Genomic DNA, 22,190 nt, shown 5'->3' with positions numbered 1-22,190 from the left:
GAACATCAGACATCTACTATGTGTAAGACCCTGTTTTAGGTGCTATGACTATAAAGAGAAAAGGGAAAAAAATCAGTTCCTGTCCTCAAAGCTTACGTTTTACTGGGAGCATATAACAAGTAAACAGATAAATATAAAGGTGATAATTTGAGAAAGGGGATGAGAGTAGCAGTAATAAAAACCTACACATAAGCTTGAAGATAATTCTTTCACCAATTTTTCCCCTCTAAGGATAAGTGCTATTTATTCAAGCTAGAAAAAGTAAAGGGGCAATTCAGAAGTACTATAAGCTACATTTTCCCAGCATTTAATTCAAGAGTTAATTAAATATGATTTTTTTTAAGTTTCCTGAAATTATAAACTGGGGAAAAGTTTAAAACTGAAATTTGTTTCATGTTCAGTGACATATGGAAAAAGGAACAAACCTGACAGGAAAGTCTAAAGTATTATATTAAGACCTAAAAATACAAGGATAGTATTTGCTCAATTTAGTTATAAAAGCAAATCTCAAATGATTTGATTCATAGTAATTTGTTACTTTCAAAAAGGAATTCTGAGACTGAGAGGACTAATATTACATTAATAAGAAAAGGAAATCCAGTATATTCCCTTGGGATTTATATCTTTGGCAAACTAACGTTAAGCCTTTCAAAAGTATTCTGGTCATTTAGAAAGTACAATACCCTAAGATAAGCTATGTAAGTATGATAGCTTTCTTTCATGATTAAATGCTTCAGTCACCCTCCAAAAGTGCTGTTTAACAAAAAGGTAGAGCAAACTCTAGAAAGTCAGGACATCTTCTACCCCATGCCAAATATCCAAATGAAAACTAAAAAAGATTCAGTTCAACATCTAGAAATTTTGTCTATATCACACCACACAAAATACCAATTAATGCATCTGGCTAAGTGTCCTTTTTTTTTCATACCAATGTTTGACATCCTGGAGATTCAGCTATATCTTGTACTCAGATTCTTAGAACTATATCACATAGGTGTATTTGATTTTTAAAATTTTAATGTAGACATAATTTTTGTCTAAACTAGCAGGATATCTATATAATTTCAACCTACTCTGAGTAGATTCATTATTGAGGACACCATCATCCTTCTAGCCACCCAAGTTCATGATCTCGATGTCATCTTTGACCCCTTATTCTCCATCACCCCACATATCCAATCAGTTGTCAAATCTTGTTATGTCTCCCTTCAAAATTGCTCTCAAACCTGTCTTTTCTCTATTTACACAGCCACCACTCCAGTTCAGGACCTCATCTGCCAACCAGTACTTGGCCAGGGTATACTTTATTTTTTCATTCTCCAGATGAGGAAACAAACACATACCAAAATTAAATGGTGTGTCCAAGGTTGCATAACAGATTAGTAGAATACCAAGATTCTTACATTCTTAGATGGATTTATTGCTCATTCATTCAAACATTTATCACAAATCTACTATGTACCAAACACTGTGCTTGATGGCTTTGAGAAAAGGCACAGAGCCCATCCCCAAGAAGTTTACAAGTTAAAGGTTTAATAATACGACACGTAGGTAAAAAGGTAAAATAAACAGTATTTTAAAGATTAAAAGTGATATAAAAACAGGACTATATGAATTTGAAGAAGGAAGTAATCATTTATTGCTTAAAGTGAAACTCACATGGAAGGGGAAGGGATAAACATTTATTAAGCACCTATTATATAAGCTCTTTAGAAATATTTGATCCTCACAACAATCCTGAAAGGTAGGTGCTACTATTATCCCCATTTTACAGTTGAGAAAACTGAGGCATGCAGAGGAAAAGTGGCTTACCCAGGGTCACAAAGCTAGCAAGTGTCCAAGGCTGAATTTCAACTTGGGTCTAGAATAAATAGCATTTGAGCTCAACAAAGAAGTTCAATGTAGATACATAGATATGGAGAAGATCACATGGACAAAAATACAGAGTCAGGAAGACGGCACAAATAACATTCATACAATGGCACATGAATCATTTTGGCTGAAATATAGGATTTGTGGAGGAGGATGCTGGGGATATGTGGCTAGAAAGGCAGGTTGTATCAAGATTGTGAAAGACTGAATAAGAAGTTGTCTTTACAGGAAAGAGGAAGTGACTAAAGATTTCTGAGCAGGATAGTGATAAGATCACAATGTTCCTTTAGGAATATTAACCTGGTAATTAATATTAACAACCTACTCTATGTAATAGCATGGGGAGAGATTAGAGAATAGGAAACCAGTTAAGAAGCTACCACAATAGTCCAGGCATTAGGTGATAAGGGAAGAATGAAAGGATAGAAGTTAAGCAGTGAAAGGAATGAGGTTAAGAGGATTCAGCACAGAAAACAGGACTGCTTGGAGAGGCAGGAAGAGAACCAGGACAGTACCATGTCACAAAGCAAAGACCAGGAGTGGGTACAGGACAAGTCTAGGGTGTCATTTGCCACAGAGGTTAGAAGGAAGATGAGGACTGAGAAAATATTTAACTCCCTAGATCACAACCATATTGTTGTTTCGTTGATTAGTTGTGCCTGACTCTTCGTGACCCTATTTGGGGTTTTCTTGGCAGTGATACTGGAGTAGTTTGCCATTTCCTTCTCCAGTTCATTTTACAGGTGAGGAAACTGAGGCAAACAGGGTTAAGTGACTTGCTCAGGGTCACACAGCTAGTAAGTATCTGAGGCCAGATTTGAACACAAATTCTCCTGGCTCCAAGGCGGGCACTCTATCCACTGTGCCACCTAGTTGCCCATTCACAACCATAATCTTGATGTTGACTGTATTTATTATTTATCATGAAATTGGTTCTTTTTTCAAAGGAGGACAAGTTTACCTAAGTAAATCTGAAGGAGATGGTCACCAAGTACTTGCACAAAAGAGGGAAAGAGTAAATACCTTCTCTATGATGGAATAGTCTCATCAGTCAGTCAACTATCATTTATTAAGTACTTACTATGGGTCAGACACTGTGCTAATTTCTGGGAATACAAAGAAATGCAAAAGACAATCCCTCTTCTCAAGGAGCTCATGGTTTCAGGGGCTATGTGGGGGGCTGCTATGCCCACTAAACTCACATCATATATTACAAAAGAGGGAAAGACCTGGCAGAGCCAGGAACCCTGTGCAACAGGATCTTAACTAGAAATAACTAGACGTGGAGCAAATTCAGTTGTTCTCAGAGGTCACGGAGGTGGCATAGAGGTGGCAATCCTATCATTAGCACAGTTATTCTAGGAGGATGGGTCACCTATGCCACTATAGGGGTAGTAGGGGGGTGGAAGAGAGAGATGGGTCTCAGGAAGGGTTGTATCACCAGATCACATGGTAAGGCAGAGAGCTGAATTCATGGGATAGAAGACTTCACCTTCCTCCAGATGTTGTTGCCCTGGGACAAAGCCCTTTTTGCCTATGCTAATTAGGGTCTTGGTACATCTGCCACTCTGCTTCCCAGAGAGAGAGAGCGAGCTTCCTTTGACAGCTTTTTAATTGACCCAAGCAAGAATCTACTTATAGGAAAATCTGGAAGAGGGCAACTGAACCCAGGGCTAAAAGCGCTAGTGATCTCCTTAATGTGAAAAGGATCATAGTCACAGAACAGAAAGTCATAGAATCAGAAACTGAGCTGAAAATGAACACAGAAATCATCAGTCCCAGTCACCTCATTTGATAGGGGGAAATTGGGGTCCAGAGAAGCTCACTTCCTTGTTCAATGTCACATAGCTAGATACAACTAGTTAGTAGATGATGAATGTTTAATTATGTCTCTTTGAATATTTCTTTTCTTACAATATTTTACATCCTGGGGATAGGAGTGCATATCACTGCATCAATTTTCAAACACAAGAGTTCATGAACCGGTCTCAACCACAAAAATGAAAAATTGGAAACATTTTTCTGACAACTCTTGTGAAAATGGTTTTTATGTTTGATCTAGATAACTACCTAAACTTACTGCTTTAATTAGTGTGGTATAATGGAAAGAACAATAGATTTAAAGTCACAGTTGCTGGGTTCAAATCATGTCTCTAATACTTAACTACCTGTGTAGCCTCAAGCAAGTCACTTCATCTATATAAGCCTCAGTTTACTCACCTGTATAATGAAGGGGATCAGTTACCCCAGGGGTTCTTAACTGCTTTATGTCATGGGCCCCCTTTGGTAGCTTGGTGAAGCCTGTGCAACCTTCTGAGGCAGCTAGGTGTCATAGTAGATAGAATGCTGGGCCTGGAGTTAGGAAGACTTCAGTTCAAATCTCATGGAAACAACAAACATGAAATGGGAAAGACTGTAAGAGATAGACAAGGATAGAAGGGCCTGGTGTGCTATGTCCACAGGGTCACAAAGAGTCGGACACGACTGAATGTCTGAACAACAAAAAAACCAGTTCAAATCTAGTTTCAGAAACTTACCGGCCAAGTGACCCTTGGCAAGTAACTTAGCCTTTGTCAGCCTCAGTTTAGTGGGGATAAATAACAGCATCTGCCTCCCAGGATGGTTATGAGAATCAAATGAGGTTAATATTTATAAAGCACTTAGCACAGTACCTGGCACGTCAGAGGCACTAGCTAAATTCTTGTTCCCTTCCCCTTCTCAGAATATAGTTGGTTGCCTGTTCATAATTGAAGGAAATGTCGACTTTTAGCCAAGAGGTTAGTGGAAATAAAGATTTTTTTTTCCATTTAAGTTCACAGACTCTATGAAATCAACTCAAGATGGGTTCCAGGTTAAAAACTTACAAATGAGTTGATCTCCAAGGTCCCTCTGTCTCTAAACTCAATGAGCACTGGATCTATGGCATAAAACCAAGATTCTCATTGCTTTATCACCTAGAAAGTACCTATTCCTTATTATGATGGTGAGATAGAACACTTCCTAAATTTTGTTTTAAATCACAAAAAGGAAACAATACAGTGTCATTACCCCAAAACACAGGTATAAAAGCTGAGGGTCAACTTAAAAGTGTGTTTTTGTCAGGCATCTGAGTGTGGATAAAATGTAACTTAACCAATAATGAAAAGAAAAGAAGGTCTCACTCTAGAACTCTATATAAAGACAAATTAACTCCTTAGAACTAAATGAAAAAAGAAAGGGCTTGGATGGATTACAATATTTTTATAGCTTTGATATTTCTTGTTTCATCATGACCACCTTGGACTGTTTCCTTAGTTTGAATGAAGTATATCTTCTTGTTAAGAACACATGAAAGTTTCCCCATGCAATTTCACAACCAAGATGGAGAGGGTATGTTTGTCTTTAATCACTTGCATTTCATCAGGGAACAAGAATAATGTCATAAATCCAGAACAGTAAATACAGAGAGTCCCAGTCTGCATTTGGGTTTGTTTCACCCACTAAGCTGCCTTTACACGTTGCAGCAGTATGGTGCCAATGATTCAGATCCTTTTAAAAAAAAAATGTAGAACTATTACAGGAGCTATGTATGTTGGACTGCTGTGTTGTCACCGTGGTTATGCCTATGTGCTTGGCTGCAGGATAGCTGAGACCCATTCCAAGCTTCTGGTCAAACAGACTGGTACAGCTCATCTGAGACGGCACTGTGGCCCAGTGACAGGAGCAGCACCCTTGGAGTTATAAGGACTGGCTTTGAATCCTGGCTTTGCTGCCTATTAACTCTATTAGGACCACAATCAGTCACTTACCTCTGTGAGCCTCTTTCCTCAATTCAATTCAATTCAAGCAACGTTTATTAAGCATCATATTAGCTGCTCCTCCTCCTCCTCCTCCTCCCCTCTTGGCTAGAAGGATAGGCTAGCAGGGTGCCCTTCATGCCTGCTTTCCTTTCACCCACCCCTCCCCTGACTCCTGAGCTGTCCAGACCCCATAGGTGACCCAGCAGGCAAGCCAACCCCAACTCGGACCCTAAGCTCTGAAGGAGGGGACAGGCAAGAGAGTTGCAGTGGCTCACACCTCTTTACACTGTTTGTCTGAGGCGAGAGTTATCATCTAAAGTTTTCAAGAAAGGGAGGACCACTAGCCTCAACTATTTGGTTGCCAGTTCATCCTAAGGTACACCAGCCTTTACCACGTGCCCTGTTGCTACTCCCCACCCCAGAACCTCTCCCTTCATTACCATTTCATCTGTTGATGCACCCTGAGGACCCCTCAACCTTGCTATCTGCAATGTCTTTGAAAGACCTTGGGATTTCCAGGCCTTTCTGATCACCCTGCAGCTGCACTCTCCTATGTACTGTCTCCCCCAATTAGAGTGTGAGCTCCTTGACGGTAGGGATAGCTTCTTTTTTGTAACTCCAGCATTTAACCTGGTACCTAGCAAGCACTTAATAAATCTTTTTTCATTCATTCATTTATTCATTCATTCATTCACCAGCCCAAGTGCTAGGCATACAAAGAAACAGTCCTTATCCTCCAGGATATTACATTTTACTGGAGGAAAACAACGTGAATGCAGATAAATAAATACAAAGTAATTTTTTATGGAATGAGGGGAATCTAAGAGATTGCTTATGTGTCTTAGACCTTTTCACCAAACCCTTTGTGCCTTTTTTCCCCGCTGAGTGCTATGGGGAGGACTTTCTATCTCTTCCCCAACACCCTTCACCCCCACTCTAGGTATACCCTAGAAGAAAGGTATAAAGAAAAAAAAACAGTTGTTTTTTTTTAAAGGCTGAGAACACTCTGTTGCTCTTTTATATGCCAAAACTGAGCATTAGCTCTTCCAACAAGAATCTGTTCTCCACAGATTCCAAGACCATCTTGGAGGCAATTCCAATCACTGGACACCAATCAAGAGTTTTTCCACTTCTTAAACAATGTGAATGCACATGTCCATGTATTTTAGGGGAAAAAAAAGTTGTACTAATTAAGGTGGTTGGGGAGAACTCCCTTGAAAACACCCCTACCTCACTGGATCATTTTGAAGAAAGTTCTTTGTAAATCATAAAGTTACTATAGCTTATATTTGTTAAGCATTTTACAAAATGCTTTACGTATGCTATCCTCACAATGATTCTATGGTAGATAGTAATGCAAGTATTATTACACCTATTTTGCAGATAACCAAACTGAGGCTAAGAGAGATTACAGACTGTTGTGGGAGAGCCAGGTCTCGACCTCAGGGCTGCTGACTCCATTTCTTCTGCTTATCCAGTTATATGATACTATCTCTTTATTCTCTATCTAGAATTATTAAATTGAGGATAGGTATACAGGAAAGCGGAAATACTGTCAAGCTTGGAATTTAGAAGATCTTGGTTCCAATTCTGCTTCTGACACACACTAGTCATGAGTAAATCCATTAATTTTTAGGTGCCCCTAACCAATTCTCTGAGACAGATAATGGCCTACATCAGTAGAAGAAATTCCCACACCAGGAGTTCCACACCCTGATGAAATGAAAAGTCTGAATCTCTCCTCACCCCCCAACATGCAACTGACAGAGTCCTATAAGTATTGGCCACTCCAATAATATTACCATGTAGTCAAAAGATATTAATTCTTTGTTAAAAAAATACATTGAAATTATTCGCAGAAATTATTATAATGCTGACCATAATGACCAGTGTCTTCCAACCAGGTTAAGGCTTAGAAAAAAAAAAAAGCCCATGGAAATCTGAATATATTCTCAAGAAAAAATTATGTTAAAATGTTTATCATTGAAAATGCAAATATGCCATACAGCTCTTTAAGGAGAGGATATAAAGTGCCCTTAAAACAAGGACATATGATGTAAATCCCCACCCCCAATCTACCATAGACTTGGTCTCAGACTACTCAAGCCCAGAGCTTCAAGGTTAGCATACTCTTTGCCATTTCACACAATATATTGTCAGCTTCTATAAAAATGACTCTTTGGGGAAAAAAAAGGAATTTACTTATTATTTTTTATGTTATTAATTAAAAAAAAAAATAGGCTCAGAATGCAAGTTTTTGATAGATAAGGTACTCACCACTGCTGGCACCTCTACAGTTTCCATTGCTTGAATCCATAGGAAAATCTGAAATTGATTCACAAAACATATAATAAATTATTAGCATGTTTGTTTTCAGAATGTTGATATTAACCCACAAATATTGATTAATGTGTAAGGCACTGTTCTGTAGTGTAAGTTTGACACCCACTAAGGCTCACTGGGTCAAATCCTTTCCTTCTTCCTTGATTCCTTTCTTCTGCCATTTAACCCAGGCTATAATGCCTGGAGCAGTCATCATAACCCAAGCCCCAAGTGCTGATGGACGCACAAGTTTTGAACTGTTCCATTACTGATCTTTGCTAGTCTCTCCCTCCTTGAGCAACCTTATGGTCCCGCTACCCCCTGAAGATTCACCATTTTGGTGCCAGACATAAAGCAGATCAAGTGAGCAGTGTTAGCCCCACTGCAATTCAGAACTCCTGAGCTCAAGTGATCCACCAGCCTCAATCTCCCCATAATAGCAGGGATTATAGAAATACCCCACTATGACTAGCTATCAGGTACTTTCTTAGAGGGATTTTGCTGGAAGAGTAATGATAATGTCCAATTTAAAATTTGTAGTACATATCTCATAAGAACCTTATCAGATAGATGGTAGGAGCAGTCAGATGGTACAGAGGATAGAAATCTGGGCCTGGAGTCAGGAGACCTGAGTTCAAATCCAGCCTCAGAAAATTAATAGTTGTGACCTAGGGTAAATCACTTACCCCCTAATTGCCTCAATTTTCTCATCTGCAATATGAGGAAAATAATAGCATCTACCTCCCAGTGTTGTTCTAAGGATCAAATGAGATAATAATTGCAAAAAAAAATGCTTAGCTCAGTGCCTGGCACAGAATAAGTGCTATATAAATGTTAGTTATTCTTATTCTTATTGTTATCTTAACAATGAGGAAACTGAGGCTCTGAAAGTTTAAGTAACTTGTCCATTGTCATGTGGCTAGCAAGTGTGGAAGATAAGTCATATTCAGGTTTTCTAACTCTTAAGTCCAGTGCTCTTGCCAACACATGAGGCCACCTCTAGGACTGCTGTAGATCTCTTCTTATTAAAAATTTTAAAATGATAGCAACTAACATTAATACATAAGGCAATGAATTGACCTCAATGGAAATAGTTGGCTCTTGAGGTAGGGAAGACCTGGGTTCAAGTGCTGCCTTTGACACTTACTGGTTGTGCGACCCTGGGCAAGTCCTTTAACTGCTCAGTGCTCAAGGTAACTCTATAAGACTGTAAGTTGAAAAGCAGTTGCCTCTTCGCATTGGCACAGGAAATTTCTTTACTTGGAGTTCACAAGATCAAATGGATGAAGGATATATTTATAAAGCTCTAGGCACAGTGCCTGGCACATAGTGAGCTTTTAATAAATGCTTATTCCTTCCACCACTACCCTACCACATCTTCCCTAAGAGTTCCTGAGATGAAACAAAGTGCTAGGCCAGTGAAATAAAAAACAACAAAAATATTGGCACCTATATAGTACTTTAAGTTTTGTAATACTGATATTTTTATATGCAATAATTAAGGGTAATGTATGCTCAGACTGAGTGCCTACATTTTCTAGGTCTATAACAATGAGTTCCATTAAAATTGTAACTATATTTATTTACTTGATTTTTAATATTTCTACTTATTTGTTAAATGAAAATTATCCTTTCATTACAGCCAAGAAAGCGTATATTTTCTTAAATTAGTATAAATTCACCTCAGCTTTGAGTTTTGGAAAATAATGCAATTCTCATTCTGATCTCTTGGTTCCAGCTCAGTAAAAATACGCAGTGAGAATTCAAATAATGTGACCATTTTGTGGGATTCATTATTTGCATCAGTGGGGCCTGACTGTAAACAATATCTTGTTTACCTTATCCCAGAAGGAATTGGAAGAAAAAGGATTTGAAGCCAAAATAATTATCTACCTTTCCTAAGGAAGTTATTGAATAAGCAAGTTTAGGGAAGGTCAGCTCTCCTTGTCTCTGATGTTCTGGATTTCTCTGAGAGGTGATTCAGTTCTTTGTTAGCAAAGGGTGAAGAAGAAAGTTGTGGAATGTGTACTCTAGACCACTGGTGTCAAACTCACGTGGAAACAGAGCCACTAAGACCTAAATAAGGATCTCTGCAAGCCACAATATGGTTTAGAAAAGCACATACTAACGTTATCTATGTTTTACTTTAGTTTTATTTATTTTGTTAAATATTTCCCAATAACATTTTAATCTGATTCCTACAAGCCATCCACCACATTTGATATATCTGATCTAGACAACGATCACCAAATTTTTTGTTGTTCACCCCATCAGTAAAAATTTTTGTATATGACTCCAATATGTATCTATTTACTTTCTTATAAAATATATGTATGTTACTCTAGTAATAAGTACGTGCCTCATGAGATAAATGACATTTAAATCTTAAAAGGACAATATGGTAAAATAATCATTGATACCAAAGTCAATGAGGAACCACTAGAATTTATTGAGTAGTAAAGTGATATGGCTAGACCTGAGATTTAGCAAAATCATTTTGGTAGCTCTGTGGTGAAAGGATTATAGTGAGGAGAGACTTGAGGCACAGAAACCAATTAGAAGTCTATTGCAATAATCCAAGTGAGAGGTGATAAATTACTAAACTATGGTGGTAGGGGCAGCTAGGTGGCACAGTGGATAGAGCACCGGCCCTGAAGTCAGGAGGACCTGAGTTCAAATCCGGCCTCAGACCAAACACTTGACACTTACTAGCTGTATGACCCTGGGCAAGTCACTTAACCCCAACTGCCTAAAAAAAAATTTTTTTAAATTAAAAAAATAAACTATGGTGGTGACTATGTCAGTGGAGAAGCGGACTTATGTGATAGATGTTGTAAAAGTAGAAATTACAAGATTTGGGACTGAATGGATATGTGAAGTGAGGGGAGAAAAAAGGAGTCAAGGATAGGGCCAAAGTTGAATATCTGAGTGATGGGAAGAATGGTGGTACCCTCAACAGAAATTAAGAAGTTCAGAAGAGGGGAAGAGAAGGAATTCTCTCATAGACATACTGCATTTGAAATATCTGTGAGAATCACTTTTAAATAGGCACTTCATATTGTGGGTCTAGACCTGAAGAGAAAGATCAGGGATAGATAGATAGATAGATAGATAGATAGACAGATAGACAGATGGACAGATGGACAGATGGACAGATGGACAGATGGACAGATGGACAGATGGACAGATGGACAGATGGATAGATGGATAGATGGATAGATAGATAGATAGATAGATAGATAGATAGATAGATAGATAGATAGATAGATAGATAGATAGATAGATAGACAGAGCTGGGCATAAATCACTAAAAATTAGAGAATGTACAAAGAGAAGGCCTAGGACTGAGCCTTGGGACACACCCACAAGTACAGTGTGTGATATGGATGTTTCCAGCAAAGGAGATTTGGAAGGTCAGGCAAGTATGAGATGAACCAAGTGAGACCAGAAAAAAGAGAGTAAGTACGGAAAGAAAGGATGATCACTATTGTCAAATGTTGCAGAAAGATCAGGAATATTAGAGACAGAAGGACCACAAAACTTGACAATTAAGAGATCATTGGCAACTTTGAAAAATAAAGTTTCAATTAAGAAAGGAGTCAAGGATGAGGATGTTGAGAACCTGGAAGCCAAGAAGGATGGTGGTGCTTTAAAAGGAAATAGGGATGTTCAGAAGAGGGTGGGTTTGGTTTTTTGGTGTTTTTTCGGGGTGGGGGGAGAAGAAGATAATGTAATTACAATCCATTCACTCCTGCTTATCTTATGTTATATATTCTCATAAAAAAATTACAAGTGGGAAAGGGGAGATGCTTCTTCCAACATCAGAAATGCTTATATTCAAATGTAAATAGTCAGTCAGTCAAAAAACATTATCAAGCACCTACTGTGGGCTAGGAACTGTGCTAAGTGCTGGGGATAAAAAAAAAAGGAAAAAATCCAAAGAACAAAAACACAAAACTTCCTTTCAAACCCGAACACAGATGAGTTTGGGATTAACGATCCTTTTGAACCATGAAGGATGTTGCTCTGTTCCCTTGGCACAAATAAATGAGAACTGACTTTTGTTCCCTGTGATTGAAAAGGGGCAATTAAATACAGCAAACATTTATAAGTGACTCCTATGTATGAAGCATACTGTCTAAGAATCTGGGAGTACAAAGATAAAAACAAAAGTCCTTTTTCTTAAGGAGCTTACGCCCTAGGGAGGAGGGAGGGATTCAGCATATACATGGCAAAGTAAATAGAAAGTAAGTTGGTAAGAGAGGAGTACATAAGCAAGGGGGGAAGCTTTCAGAGGAGCATTGGCCCTTGAATTAAGATTCTGAGAGACTGGATTCAATAAACATGTTACTAGGTGCCTACTTTGTGCTAGGCATGGGAGAGACAAAGACAAAACAAAAATCAATTCCTTTTTTCTGAACTTACCTTCTACTGGGGGCTGCAACACACAGACATAAGTAAACATAAGTTATAATTTCAGGCAGCCAAGCGGTTAAGTAGACTTGCTAGCTGTGTGACCCTGGGCAAGTCACTTAACCCCTATTTGCCTCAGTTTCCTCAACTGTAAAATGAGCTGGAAAAGGAAATGGCAACCTATACAGTATCTTTGCCAAGAAAACCCCAAATGAGATCACAAAGAGTCAGACACAACTGAAAAAGCTAATAAGTACTGTTTTAATTCATTATTACAATGAAGCTGATGTCTTCATGAATGAAATTTCATTTCTTACCAGGCTTCACTGTTCCTCACTGCTTCTCAGTCCCAGATTAAAATAGTTATAGGGTACAAATGTATATAGTACAACCTATAGGGTACTGGAGTCAGAGGTCCTGAGTTCAAATCCCAGTTCTATTTAGTACTTCTGTAAACCTGAGCAAGTTCCTTTTCCTCTATAGGCCTCAGTTTTCTCATCTGTCAAAGGAGGGATCTAGATCTCTAAGGTATCCCCATGTCTTAATTTAGCAGCCTATGCAAAGAATTACCTATAAATAAAACCAAACATATCATACTGATACAGAATATTAACAATTAGTTTCCCTTTATGTCATCCAAAGTAATTTACAATTTCTACAATTTCAATTACATCCAAAGTAATTCATAATTTCTCAAAAAGAGAAATAATAAGGTCAATTTTTCTCTTGAGTCTTAAATTTTCCATTTCTTTAGATCATCCCATTTCCCCCTTTACAACCTTGTGTATCACACTAAGTAATTCTTCCTTCTTGGTATTTATTCCTTCAAATATTTGTAGACTGGAGCTAAAGAAAAGGCTCTCTGTTAATAGAGTAGAGAAATAATTCCACTGCAGTTCATACACGTGAAAGTTTGCTTCCCTTAGGTTCTGCCAAGATTGGTAAGACCCTGATTAATCACTTGAGCAAGAGTTTTAGTAACATAAGTTATGGTGGTCAAGAAAGCCAAACCCAATGGACAAATGAGTAAAGAACCTTTGGCAAACCCAGTGAGTATACTATGTAAATCTTTATTAAATATCTGCATACCGTACATGTTTTTGCATACTTTGTTTCAATGTTTCTGAGATAAAGCAAATTGCCTTTAAGGGATTCTTTTGAATCTGAGATTCATACCTATTGTCATAAAATAATATTCAAATTGTTAGTTCTAAAACAAAAATGAGATCTGCCTTTCCACTTACATTTCAACTGTGAGGCATGTTTCTAAACAGATGTAGATTATACTTACGTAACACCAACACAACTGGTTAAAAGAGAAAAATTCAGATCCAGCTTGTAATCTTATCTATACGACAACAAATATTTGGTTTGGTTGAATTTTTCACCCAATCTATGCACTGAATGGGAAGAATGAATCACTTATACATAGACAGCCCCAGAATAAGTGTTTGACTGGAAGAAATTTCATGCCAATCCTACCATCGTGAACTATTTTTGAGTTAGTGGTAGGATTTAAAGATTCTCTGTATTAAATTAAAATGACCAGTTTTGTCAATTTTGAGATAGTCCTGATTGTTTTCTAGCCTGTAAAGTTTAGGTTCTAAGAAAGGTTATTTTCCAAAATGGGTAACACTAAACGGTCCTTGGCATAAGAGAAAGCTAGGTGGTGCAATGGGTAGAGCACTGGGCCTAAAGTCAGTAAGACCTGAATTCAAATGTAGCCTCAGACATTTACTAGCTGTGTGACCCTGGGAAAATCACTTAACCTGTTAAGTTAACCTCAGTTGCCTGCCTCAGTTTCTTCAAATTTAAAATGGGCATAATAGAATCTACTTCCCAGGGTGGTTGTAAGGATCAAATGAGATCATATTTGCAAAGCCCTTTGCAAACCTTACAACACTATATAAATGCCAGCTATAAGGAAACGTCTAGTATGAAGACAAACACTGGACAGATAAAGACACAGGATGGGTGCTTCTTACAGTTCCAAACCAAAAAGTATGTAAATTATTTCACGGACTGCCAAAAGCAAACTAATCTGGGGATGGGAATAAGCATTTATGCATTGCCTACTATTTGCCATGCGTTATGCCAAGCACTTTTCCCTAATGCCCCCAAATATTATATCATTTGATCCTCACAATAATCCTAGGAGGGACATTCTATTATTAGCTCCATTTTTCAGTTGAGGAACCTGAGACAAACAGAAGTTAAGTGACTTGCCCAGGGTCACACTGCTAGTAAGTATCTGAGGCAGGATTTTAACTCAGGTCTTCCTGAGTCTAGGCCCAGCACTTTATCCACTGTGCTGCCAGCTGTCCTGAATCTGATTTGTGTGCTTTTAAAATTACAATGTCCAAGTTTAATGAAGAGGCAGTGAGACATATGCAATGGAGAAGTGGCCTTGAATGAGCAAGACTCAGGTTCAAATCCTACCTATAAGACATACTAGATCTGTGAACCTGGGCAAGTTGCTCAAACTCTCTGTGCTCCCCAAAACTCTTCAAAACTATACATTACAGAGTATGAGCCCATCTGTATTGGCTGGAGTTTCCTTTGTGGCTTTTCCTATACCAGTGAAATCACAAGTCCCTTAAAAAGAGGAGAGGGGAGATAAGCATGTAGGGAAAGGGATAAGCATCTATTAAGTGCTTCCTATATGCCAATCACTATGCTAGGATCTTATTTGATCCTTACCACAATCCTGGGAGATAGCTGCTAATATTATCCCAGTTTTATAAGAAATGAAGCAGAGATTAAGTGACTTGCCCAAGATCACACAGCCAGTAAGTGTCTGAGGCCACATTTGAACTCAAGTCTTCCTGGCTCCAGGCCCAGTTTTCTATCCATTGTACCATCTAGTTGTTTAAAAAAAAAAAAAAAAGATTTACTAGACATAGAAGTTCAGAAATAATTCTTAGTCTTTACACAACAAATGCATAACAAAACAGGACCAGGCCTCCTCAGCTTGGCACTGGATCCCGAATACAGGGGGAGACAGATTTTTATGCATTAAAAGAAAACAATTAGCAGGATATAAACCAGATACAAGATGAGGTAATCTGATTTCTAATTAAAGGAAAGATTAGGGATTTCCAAGTTTAGAGGGGAAGAGCCAATAGGTACAATTCCCTGAAATCAGAAAAAGAGGTGTCCCATTCCCCACCAAGTGTCTGTATTCAATCAAAGGAACAAGGAAACAATAACTGATTGATCAGTATGGGGACAATTTTCAGATAAGACATGTGGGTTGCTTGAGATGTATAATTGTGGGGAAACTCCTTGCATCAATCTTTGGATTTGACTGGGTTTCTGGTCAGCATAACGCAGGTCCTTAGTTAAAGGTCTCTAAGCCACAAGTAGAGGTCCAGCTTCCCAGACACGCAGGGCTAGGTTCAAAAAGTGCAATAAAATTGTCTCACAATTTCCATAATTGAATAAAGTTTTCTCATAAGATAGAAATTGGACTAGATCCATAATGGAATAAAAAGGGAACCGAGCTAGACCCAGAATTAAGTCACTAGATAAACTCAGTGCAATTCACTCGATTCTGTCAGTAGTTTGTTGTTATTTAGTTGTTTCAGTCATGTCTGACTCTCTGGGACCCCATTTGAGGTTTCAAAGATACTGAAGCAGTTTGCCATTTCTTTCTCCAGCTCATTTGATAGATGAGGTACTAAGGCAAACAGGGTTAAGTGATTTGCTCAGGGTCACATCACTAGTAAGGGTCTGAGGCCAGATTTGAACTCAGGTCCTCTTTACTCCAGGGCTGGCACTCTATTCACTTTGCCACCTAGCAGCAGTTCGACTATAGTTTTGTAAAGGAGAGCCCTGGTCCTGGCAGGGGACCTTCTATTTAAAAGTACCTCCTAAGTTAGCTAATTTGAAGACAGAGGACATTTAATGATAAGGGAACCTCCTGGACTAGAATTTTTGTATCCCTCATCTAACAACAGTGTAAGGTTCAGTCTTGGGCCCATGATATAAAGAGTATCTTCCTAAAACTATAATCCTAAGAATAGCAGGCCCTTCCATTTTTCCCCTTTGTTCTGGGGATACTGAAAAAAATGATAAGCTAAATCTACCTGACCCTTGATCCTTCCCACTAGTCCAGTCCCTGCCTAGTACCCTACCATCATAACCCAAGCTGACTAGTTGCAAAGACAACCAATTTATGTTGAATACCATTACTCAGCCCTGGTTCTTTGAAGAGCCAGGCTTGGCAAACAACTTTGTAGGTGTAACTTCCCACTGTATCATTTCATTACCTAAAAAATGATCTCTTCTGGCACATTCTATAGGAACTTAAAAGTATGACTAGAGTCATACCTCACAGAAGTCCTCAGAGTAGCTTATCCACTTTGGTTGTTGAAGAAGTTGGCTTAATTCTTACAATAATTTGGAGAAGCAGCCCTGGTACAATAGAGGATCAGTCTTGGAGTCACAAAGACCTGGATTCTAGTGCCTGTTCTGACACACACTGGCAAAGTGACTGCAAGGGAGTCACTACCTTTTCTGTGCCTCATGCAGTTCTCTAAAAGTTACATAAGAGTTCTTAATATGAACAAGTGGAAGGAGTTTCCATACCTCAAGTTCTCCTCTTGATGAAATCACAAGTTTCCAACCTACCTCCTTCTTGGCTGCCCCCAAATCATAGTGATTTCTGAACAAATGTAGAATGGCAGTAAATGTTAACAATGGGCCACAACAAATGAGAACATTCCCTTCTTAAGGAATCATAATCTAATATACATCCAAAACATACCTGAGTTGGCTACTGGCATAACCAGATTTTTTTTTTATTCCAATGGTAGGAATGTTTTATTTTTGGTTGTTATTGTTGAAGGATTTTTTTTTCAGTCGAGTAGCTAACTCAAAATACATATTAAATGAAAACCTAAGCCAAAAAAAAAAACAAACCCTACTCCAAATTTAATTTGTCAAGTTCCCCTCAGAAAAATAAAAAAGTGAAATAGGAAGAGATAAGAGATATTTATATGCCTTTTGCAGTTAATGTGAATAGTATCAGGGACTCCAAATGTATTCAAGAGTGAATACCACTAATATTCATTTCATCAATGAGAGAGCTGAACTTTCAATACCAAATCATTAGGTGGGAAGCTGTCTTCCTAAGAATCTGTGGTACGTAGGCATTATATTATCTTAAGGGGAAAAAGAAAGGGACTTGTAAAAGAATTAAAGTTCAGTTACTTGATTCTGGCCTTACTGGTTAATGCAATGAGATCTGCAAAGAAAGAATTTGTTGTTGCAATGCATCTGTGTGTGTGTTTGCACACACAAGGGTGTGCACACAAACACCTGTGTTTGTGTTTTTCCTCATTCTCCTTCTAGACCTTTTTTTCTATTGAGGATGGGGCTGTAAGAATCATGAATATTATAGCATTTTGGAGGAAATAAAAAAGCTGGGAAATCAGGTTCCCATTGACTGAAAGAATGTTTTCATGCATCTCACCCTGGAATCATTCAATGAGGTTATTGTGCTACATTTGGTCTGGTCCTCAGCAATAGGTAACTTGGGGGCACTTTTACTGAAACTGCCTCTCTTCAGCATCCAAAGGGATTACTTTGAGAAGCTCCTGACCTGGCCAAGCCACCTTCAGGTCCAATCTCTCTATAATGTCATTTTTAAAGCCCCACAGCTCCTGTGAGGGAAGTTTACAAACACATTGCAGTGTAAGCCATTGCCACCACCCTGTCCTCAAACACAGTCTGAAAGAAACACCAGCCTTTAAAGAGTTCTAAATGATTGACAAGCCAAGACAAATTCTGCTGTAGACTTCTCTACAGCCTGTCTCTATAATGAATGCTGAAGCACAAGACTGCTCTTTGAGCATATAGCAGGTTAGGCTGAAAAAAGCCTAGTTGTGTTATATAATCAGCTCTTGGTTCAGTATCTGTAATAACAACTTACATTTCTGTAGCACTCTAAACTGACAAAACTTTTCTGATAATCACAATACAAGGCAGATAGTACAAGTATTATTACTGCCCCATTTTTTGCAGATGTGGAAATTTATTTCAGTGACAGGATTCAAACCCCAGTCTCCTCACCTTAAGCTTGGTGACCATTCCCCTATATCACACTGCTGTGCCAAAGGAAGAAAAAAAAATTTCAGAAAGGTGATAATGATGGAGGGATAGAGACTGCACCTGGGATTTCATTGGTGTAAGGAACTTGCAGGTGAGGACTCCTGTTACCAGTGAAGATCAGCACCTTCTCTGCAGCTTGCAGTCTGAGAGAACTTCCTGGAGCACTGACTAGTGACAAAGCAACTTTGTCAAGGGTCATATAACCAGTATGTCAGAGGCATGACTTGACTATGCCAAGCTTCCTCTCAAAGAGAATAAAAGATGGTAAACCATGGTTGTGGAGGCAGGGAGTGGGGAGAGGGAAGGGGACAGGAATCTCAGAAATTTTTATTGAAAAGTACTTCTGTAGCCAAAGCTTTATAAGTACTACCACCGAAAAGCAATATTATGATTTCCTTCTTCTTCCCCTGCTTATCTAAGGCTGGGTGAGCCAATATGCATAGAAATTAGGAAAGGACAACAAAATGAGGGTAAAAGATGGTCCATAATTTTTCTAAAGATAATATCCTAATCATCAACCATTGTCTATATATTGAGGGCCGGGGTATAAGAGGAAAAATAAGATTTTTTTAAGTGAAATGTAACAGAATAGGCAACAAATAGGTGCATTTAGAAATGAAGAGTTCATCTGAAATGTGAGGGCAAAGATTTTTTTTAAGGACTCTAAAGTACTGAGTTTACTTTTAAAATCAATGAAGGATAGATAAAATTAAAAATCTGGGTTGGGTGGTAGGAGGGGAGTTTAGTTAGATTAAACAAACCAGAGTGAATTTGTTTCATTAGGATATTAGATCTTATGGAGAGCACAATTGGAATGAAATGTAAATAGGCAAACAATGATTAGTTCCATTCATATAGAGCTGCAATAAAGTTTTATGGACAAGCGTGGGCAGGGCAAGACAGAAGCAAATAGGAAGTTAAAGGGATTAGGCTGCCTGGAGGGAAAGGATAAAATGAAAGTATAAAAAGATCAGCCTGCTTGGACAGTGGAGATAAATGTTGAATGGAGAAAGAAGGGTAAGAATACTAGATGAAGAGAAAGAAGAGTAAGATTAAGAATAGGATTGTTCTTAGTAAGGGCATAATAATAAATGACTTTATAAAGTTCTTTGCAAATTTTAAAGTGCAATATAACTATCAGTTATTATTATTATCCAAAAACTCTTCCAGTTGACTTTAAAGTATGCATTTTTTTTAAAAGAAAGATTTAGTAATGAGACAGGAGAAAAGTAGAAATACACCAGTAGTGCACAGTAGTTTTTTATAACTGTTTCCAGCATGGACTGAAGAACTATTTATCTCAGTGAAGCTAGAGAGGGAATTTAAGGTAAAGACAGTTGCCCAAATTAGAATTTGCCCAGTACACTGTAGTTACAATCTATGCATTGTAGCAAGGTTACATAAAAAGTGGCTGCAAGGGGAAAAGAGCCCAGTTCTCTGTTTTACCCAAACATCACAACAGAAAGTTAAAAATAAGGTGCTTTCTCTCAAAACTAGGTATGTGAGAGTCTATATTTTAGCCTGTGTTGGGAACTTTATTGACGAACCCAGATCACAACTCAGTTCTTACTTAATAGCTGGGTCCTATGGAATTGCTTGAGGAACACAGAGACGTACCAACACTACACAGCCAGTAAGTATCAGAGGTAGATTGGAACCTAGGATCTCCTAACTCCAAACCCATAATGCTATCTAGAACTCGATGTTGCCTAAAGAGACAGAAAGTGAATAAGTGAAGTTACCCAGAAAACTGAGAAGAAGGCTTTGCTGTAAAAGATTAAGAAGGCCAAAAGAAATGTTAAGAGAAATGCAGCCTAGTCAAAGAAGAAGCTTGCTGGTATAGGTAAAATGCTGTTCCTTTGAATTCATGAGAGGTAGAAAGAGAGGGGTTACTTAACTGTCCATTAGAAATCTAATATGAAAGGAATGAATGGAGTATTAAAGGAATGAGAGATCATATATCAGAGGGCATCAGTTTGGAAGGGTAATGAATCAAGATTAGGAGGGATTCTTGCTGGGTGCAGAAATGATTAAGGGTGTGAATATTGTCCTGAAATAGGAGATTAGATCAAAAGAGGAAAGGTAAAGTGAGAAGGCAAGGAACCAGGACTAGAAGTAGAATAGGATCCAAGAAGGGGAAGGGTTATTTAGAAGGAGTAGAGACAGATCCAGCACTCACCAGCTCCATCAGCAGTGACTATGGCCTCAGGAGAGATGCAGACACCTCTATCATAGACCGGCAGTTCTTCACAGGCCAAGCTCTCTGGCCACGAGTGGCGGTATTTGATGAGGACGGGCTCACACCCCTGCCGAGCTCTCTCACACACAGACTTGCAAGGCTTGATGGGCTCATGCTGGAAGTCAATAGTACAGATAGGCGCATACATGGCACAGAGGAAGAAGAGCAGGTCTGGGCTGCATCGGGTTCCCAGCAGGCCTTCAAATTGTTCGATGGCCAAGATGGCATTCGCCTGGGTGCTATGGTGCAGGTGGTTGGGCATCTTCGTCATGTTCCAGGGTAGGGACTTGCACAGGGGAATACGCACAGGTTCACAGGCTGCACTCTGCACTCCCGGCACCTGGCTAAGGAAGATGCCTGCCATGGCAAACAGAAGTAGTAGCAGCATCTCTCCAGAGCTGCAGTCAACCATAATCCCGGTAGAATAGGACAGAGAGACTAGAAAAGCTAAAGGAGGCGGTGAAACTCTTTGCCTCTTCTTTTCTCTCTTCTCAATGATCAGAGGAGTTTCTTCCCTCTGAGCAGTCTTCCAGCCTTTCTTGGATCAGATTCCCCTACTAATGTCCTACCGGCTTTTCACAGAAGTCACTGCTGGGGCGGCTGCTGCTGCTGCTCTCAGTTCTCACCAGCATGTATTCATTTCCCTTCTCTCAGGCAGAAACATCAGACTTCCCAGATAAATCAGAAGAAAATCAAGAAGAAAAAACAAACACAAAAGTGGAATTCAGCTGTTTGTGGTGGGAGGTACAGGTCCTCTGTATCCCAGAAAGCAGCTAAAAGAACATGAAATTCTCCAAAGAGAGAAAAGAGGAGGAAAGGGGGGAAAGCAAGAAGGTGGGGGAGGGGAGAAATGGGGATGGGAGAAATGGGGATGGGGGAGGGGAGAAAAGAAAAGTGGGGAGAAAATACCCTATTCCCAAAGAGAATAGGGGGAAAGAATTGAGTAAGAGTTTGTAAGTCTTGAAGTTTAGTGGTTGAGGGAGAGAGTGCGCAGGCACTGAATTTCTGAGTAGTGTTGTGGCTGCTAGGAGGTACAGGACCAGCTTTGAAATGAGGTCTGTGCTTCCAACCCAGCTCCTTTTCACGTTCGCACCTCATGGCCAAAGAGGGAGCTCCTCCTCCTGCCGGAGTCCCAGCCCTCCCCAGCCTTCTCCTCTTCTCAGAAAAGAGGGGGAGGGAAGAGAAGGTGATGGGGGACGTTAGTGAGAGGGGGATGCAGATAGGGATGGGGGAGGGGAAACTAAAGAGCTAGGCAGATGAGATGACCTGAGGCAGCGTTGACTCAGTTCCTATGACACCCTCAACCCCTTCCTTCTGCTTAGTCCTTTGGAAAGCTACAGACCCACACTCTCTTTCTTTAATCACTGTTTCTGTAGAGTGTAAAACTTGTGGCAAAAAAAAAAAAGCCAAAAGAAAAACAGCTACTGAAGAGTCATTTTAAAAGTCGAAGG

At 39.1% G+C, this 22,190-nt stretch overlaps 1 protein-coding gene across 1 annotated transcript in view; it reads right to left on the bottom strand.

Annotated features, from left to right (window-relative positions):
• FRZB (frizzled related protein) overlaps positions 1–21,806 on the bottom strand; it is a 53,645-nt gene extending 31,839 nt beyond the window's left edge. Inside the window, exons 1-2 of the mRNA XM_027865960.1 lie at positions 20,680–21,806; positions 7,929–7,976 (exon numbers count right to left, since the gene is read on the bottom strand). Coding sequence (XP_027721761.1) covers positions 7,929–7,976; positions 20,680–21,151 — 520 coding nt within the window. The 5' untranslated portion in view covers positions 21,152–21,806. The remainder of the gene's footprint in view (positions 1–7,928; positions 7,977–20,679) is intronic.
• Between the last annotated feature and the right edge of the window lie 384 nt (positions 21,807–22,190).

Source organism: Vombatus ursinus, unplaced genomic scaffold, assembly GCF_900497805.2.
Source record: "Vombatus ursinus unplaced genomic scaffold, bare-nosed wombat genome assembly UNPS02014779.1, whole genome shotgun sequence".
In the NCBI taxonomy this organism is placed as follows: Eukaryota; Metazoa; Chordata; class Mammalia; order Diprotodontia; family Vombatidae; genus Vombatus; species Vombatus ursinus.
This window is presented reverse-complemented; position numbering and strand designations above follow the sequence as displayed.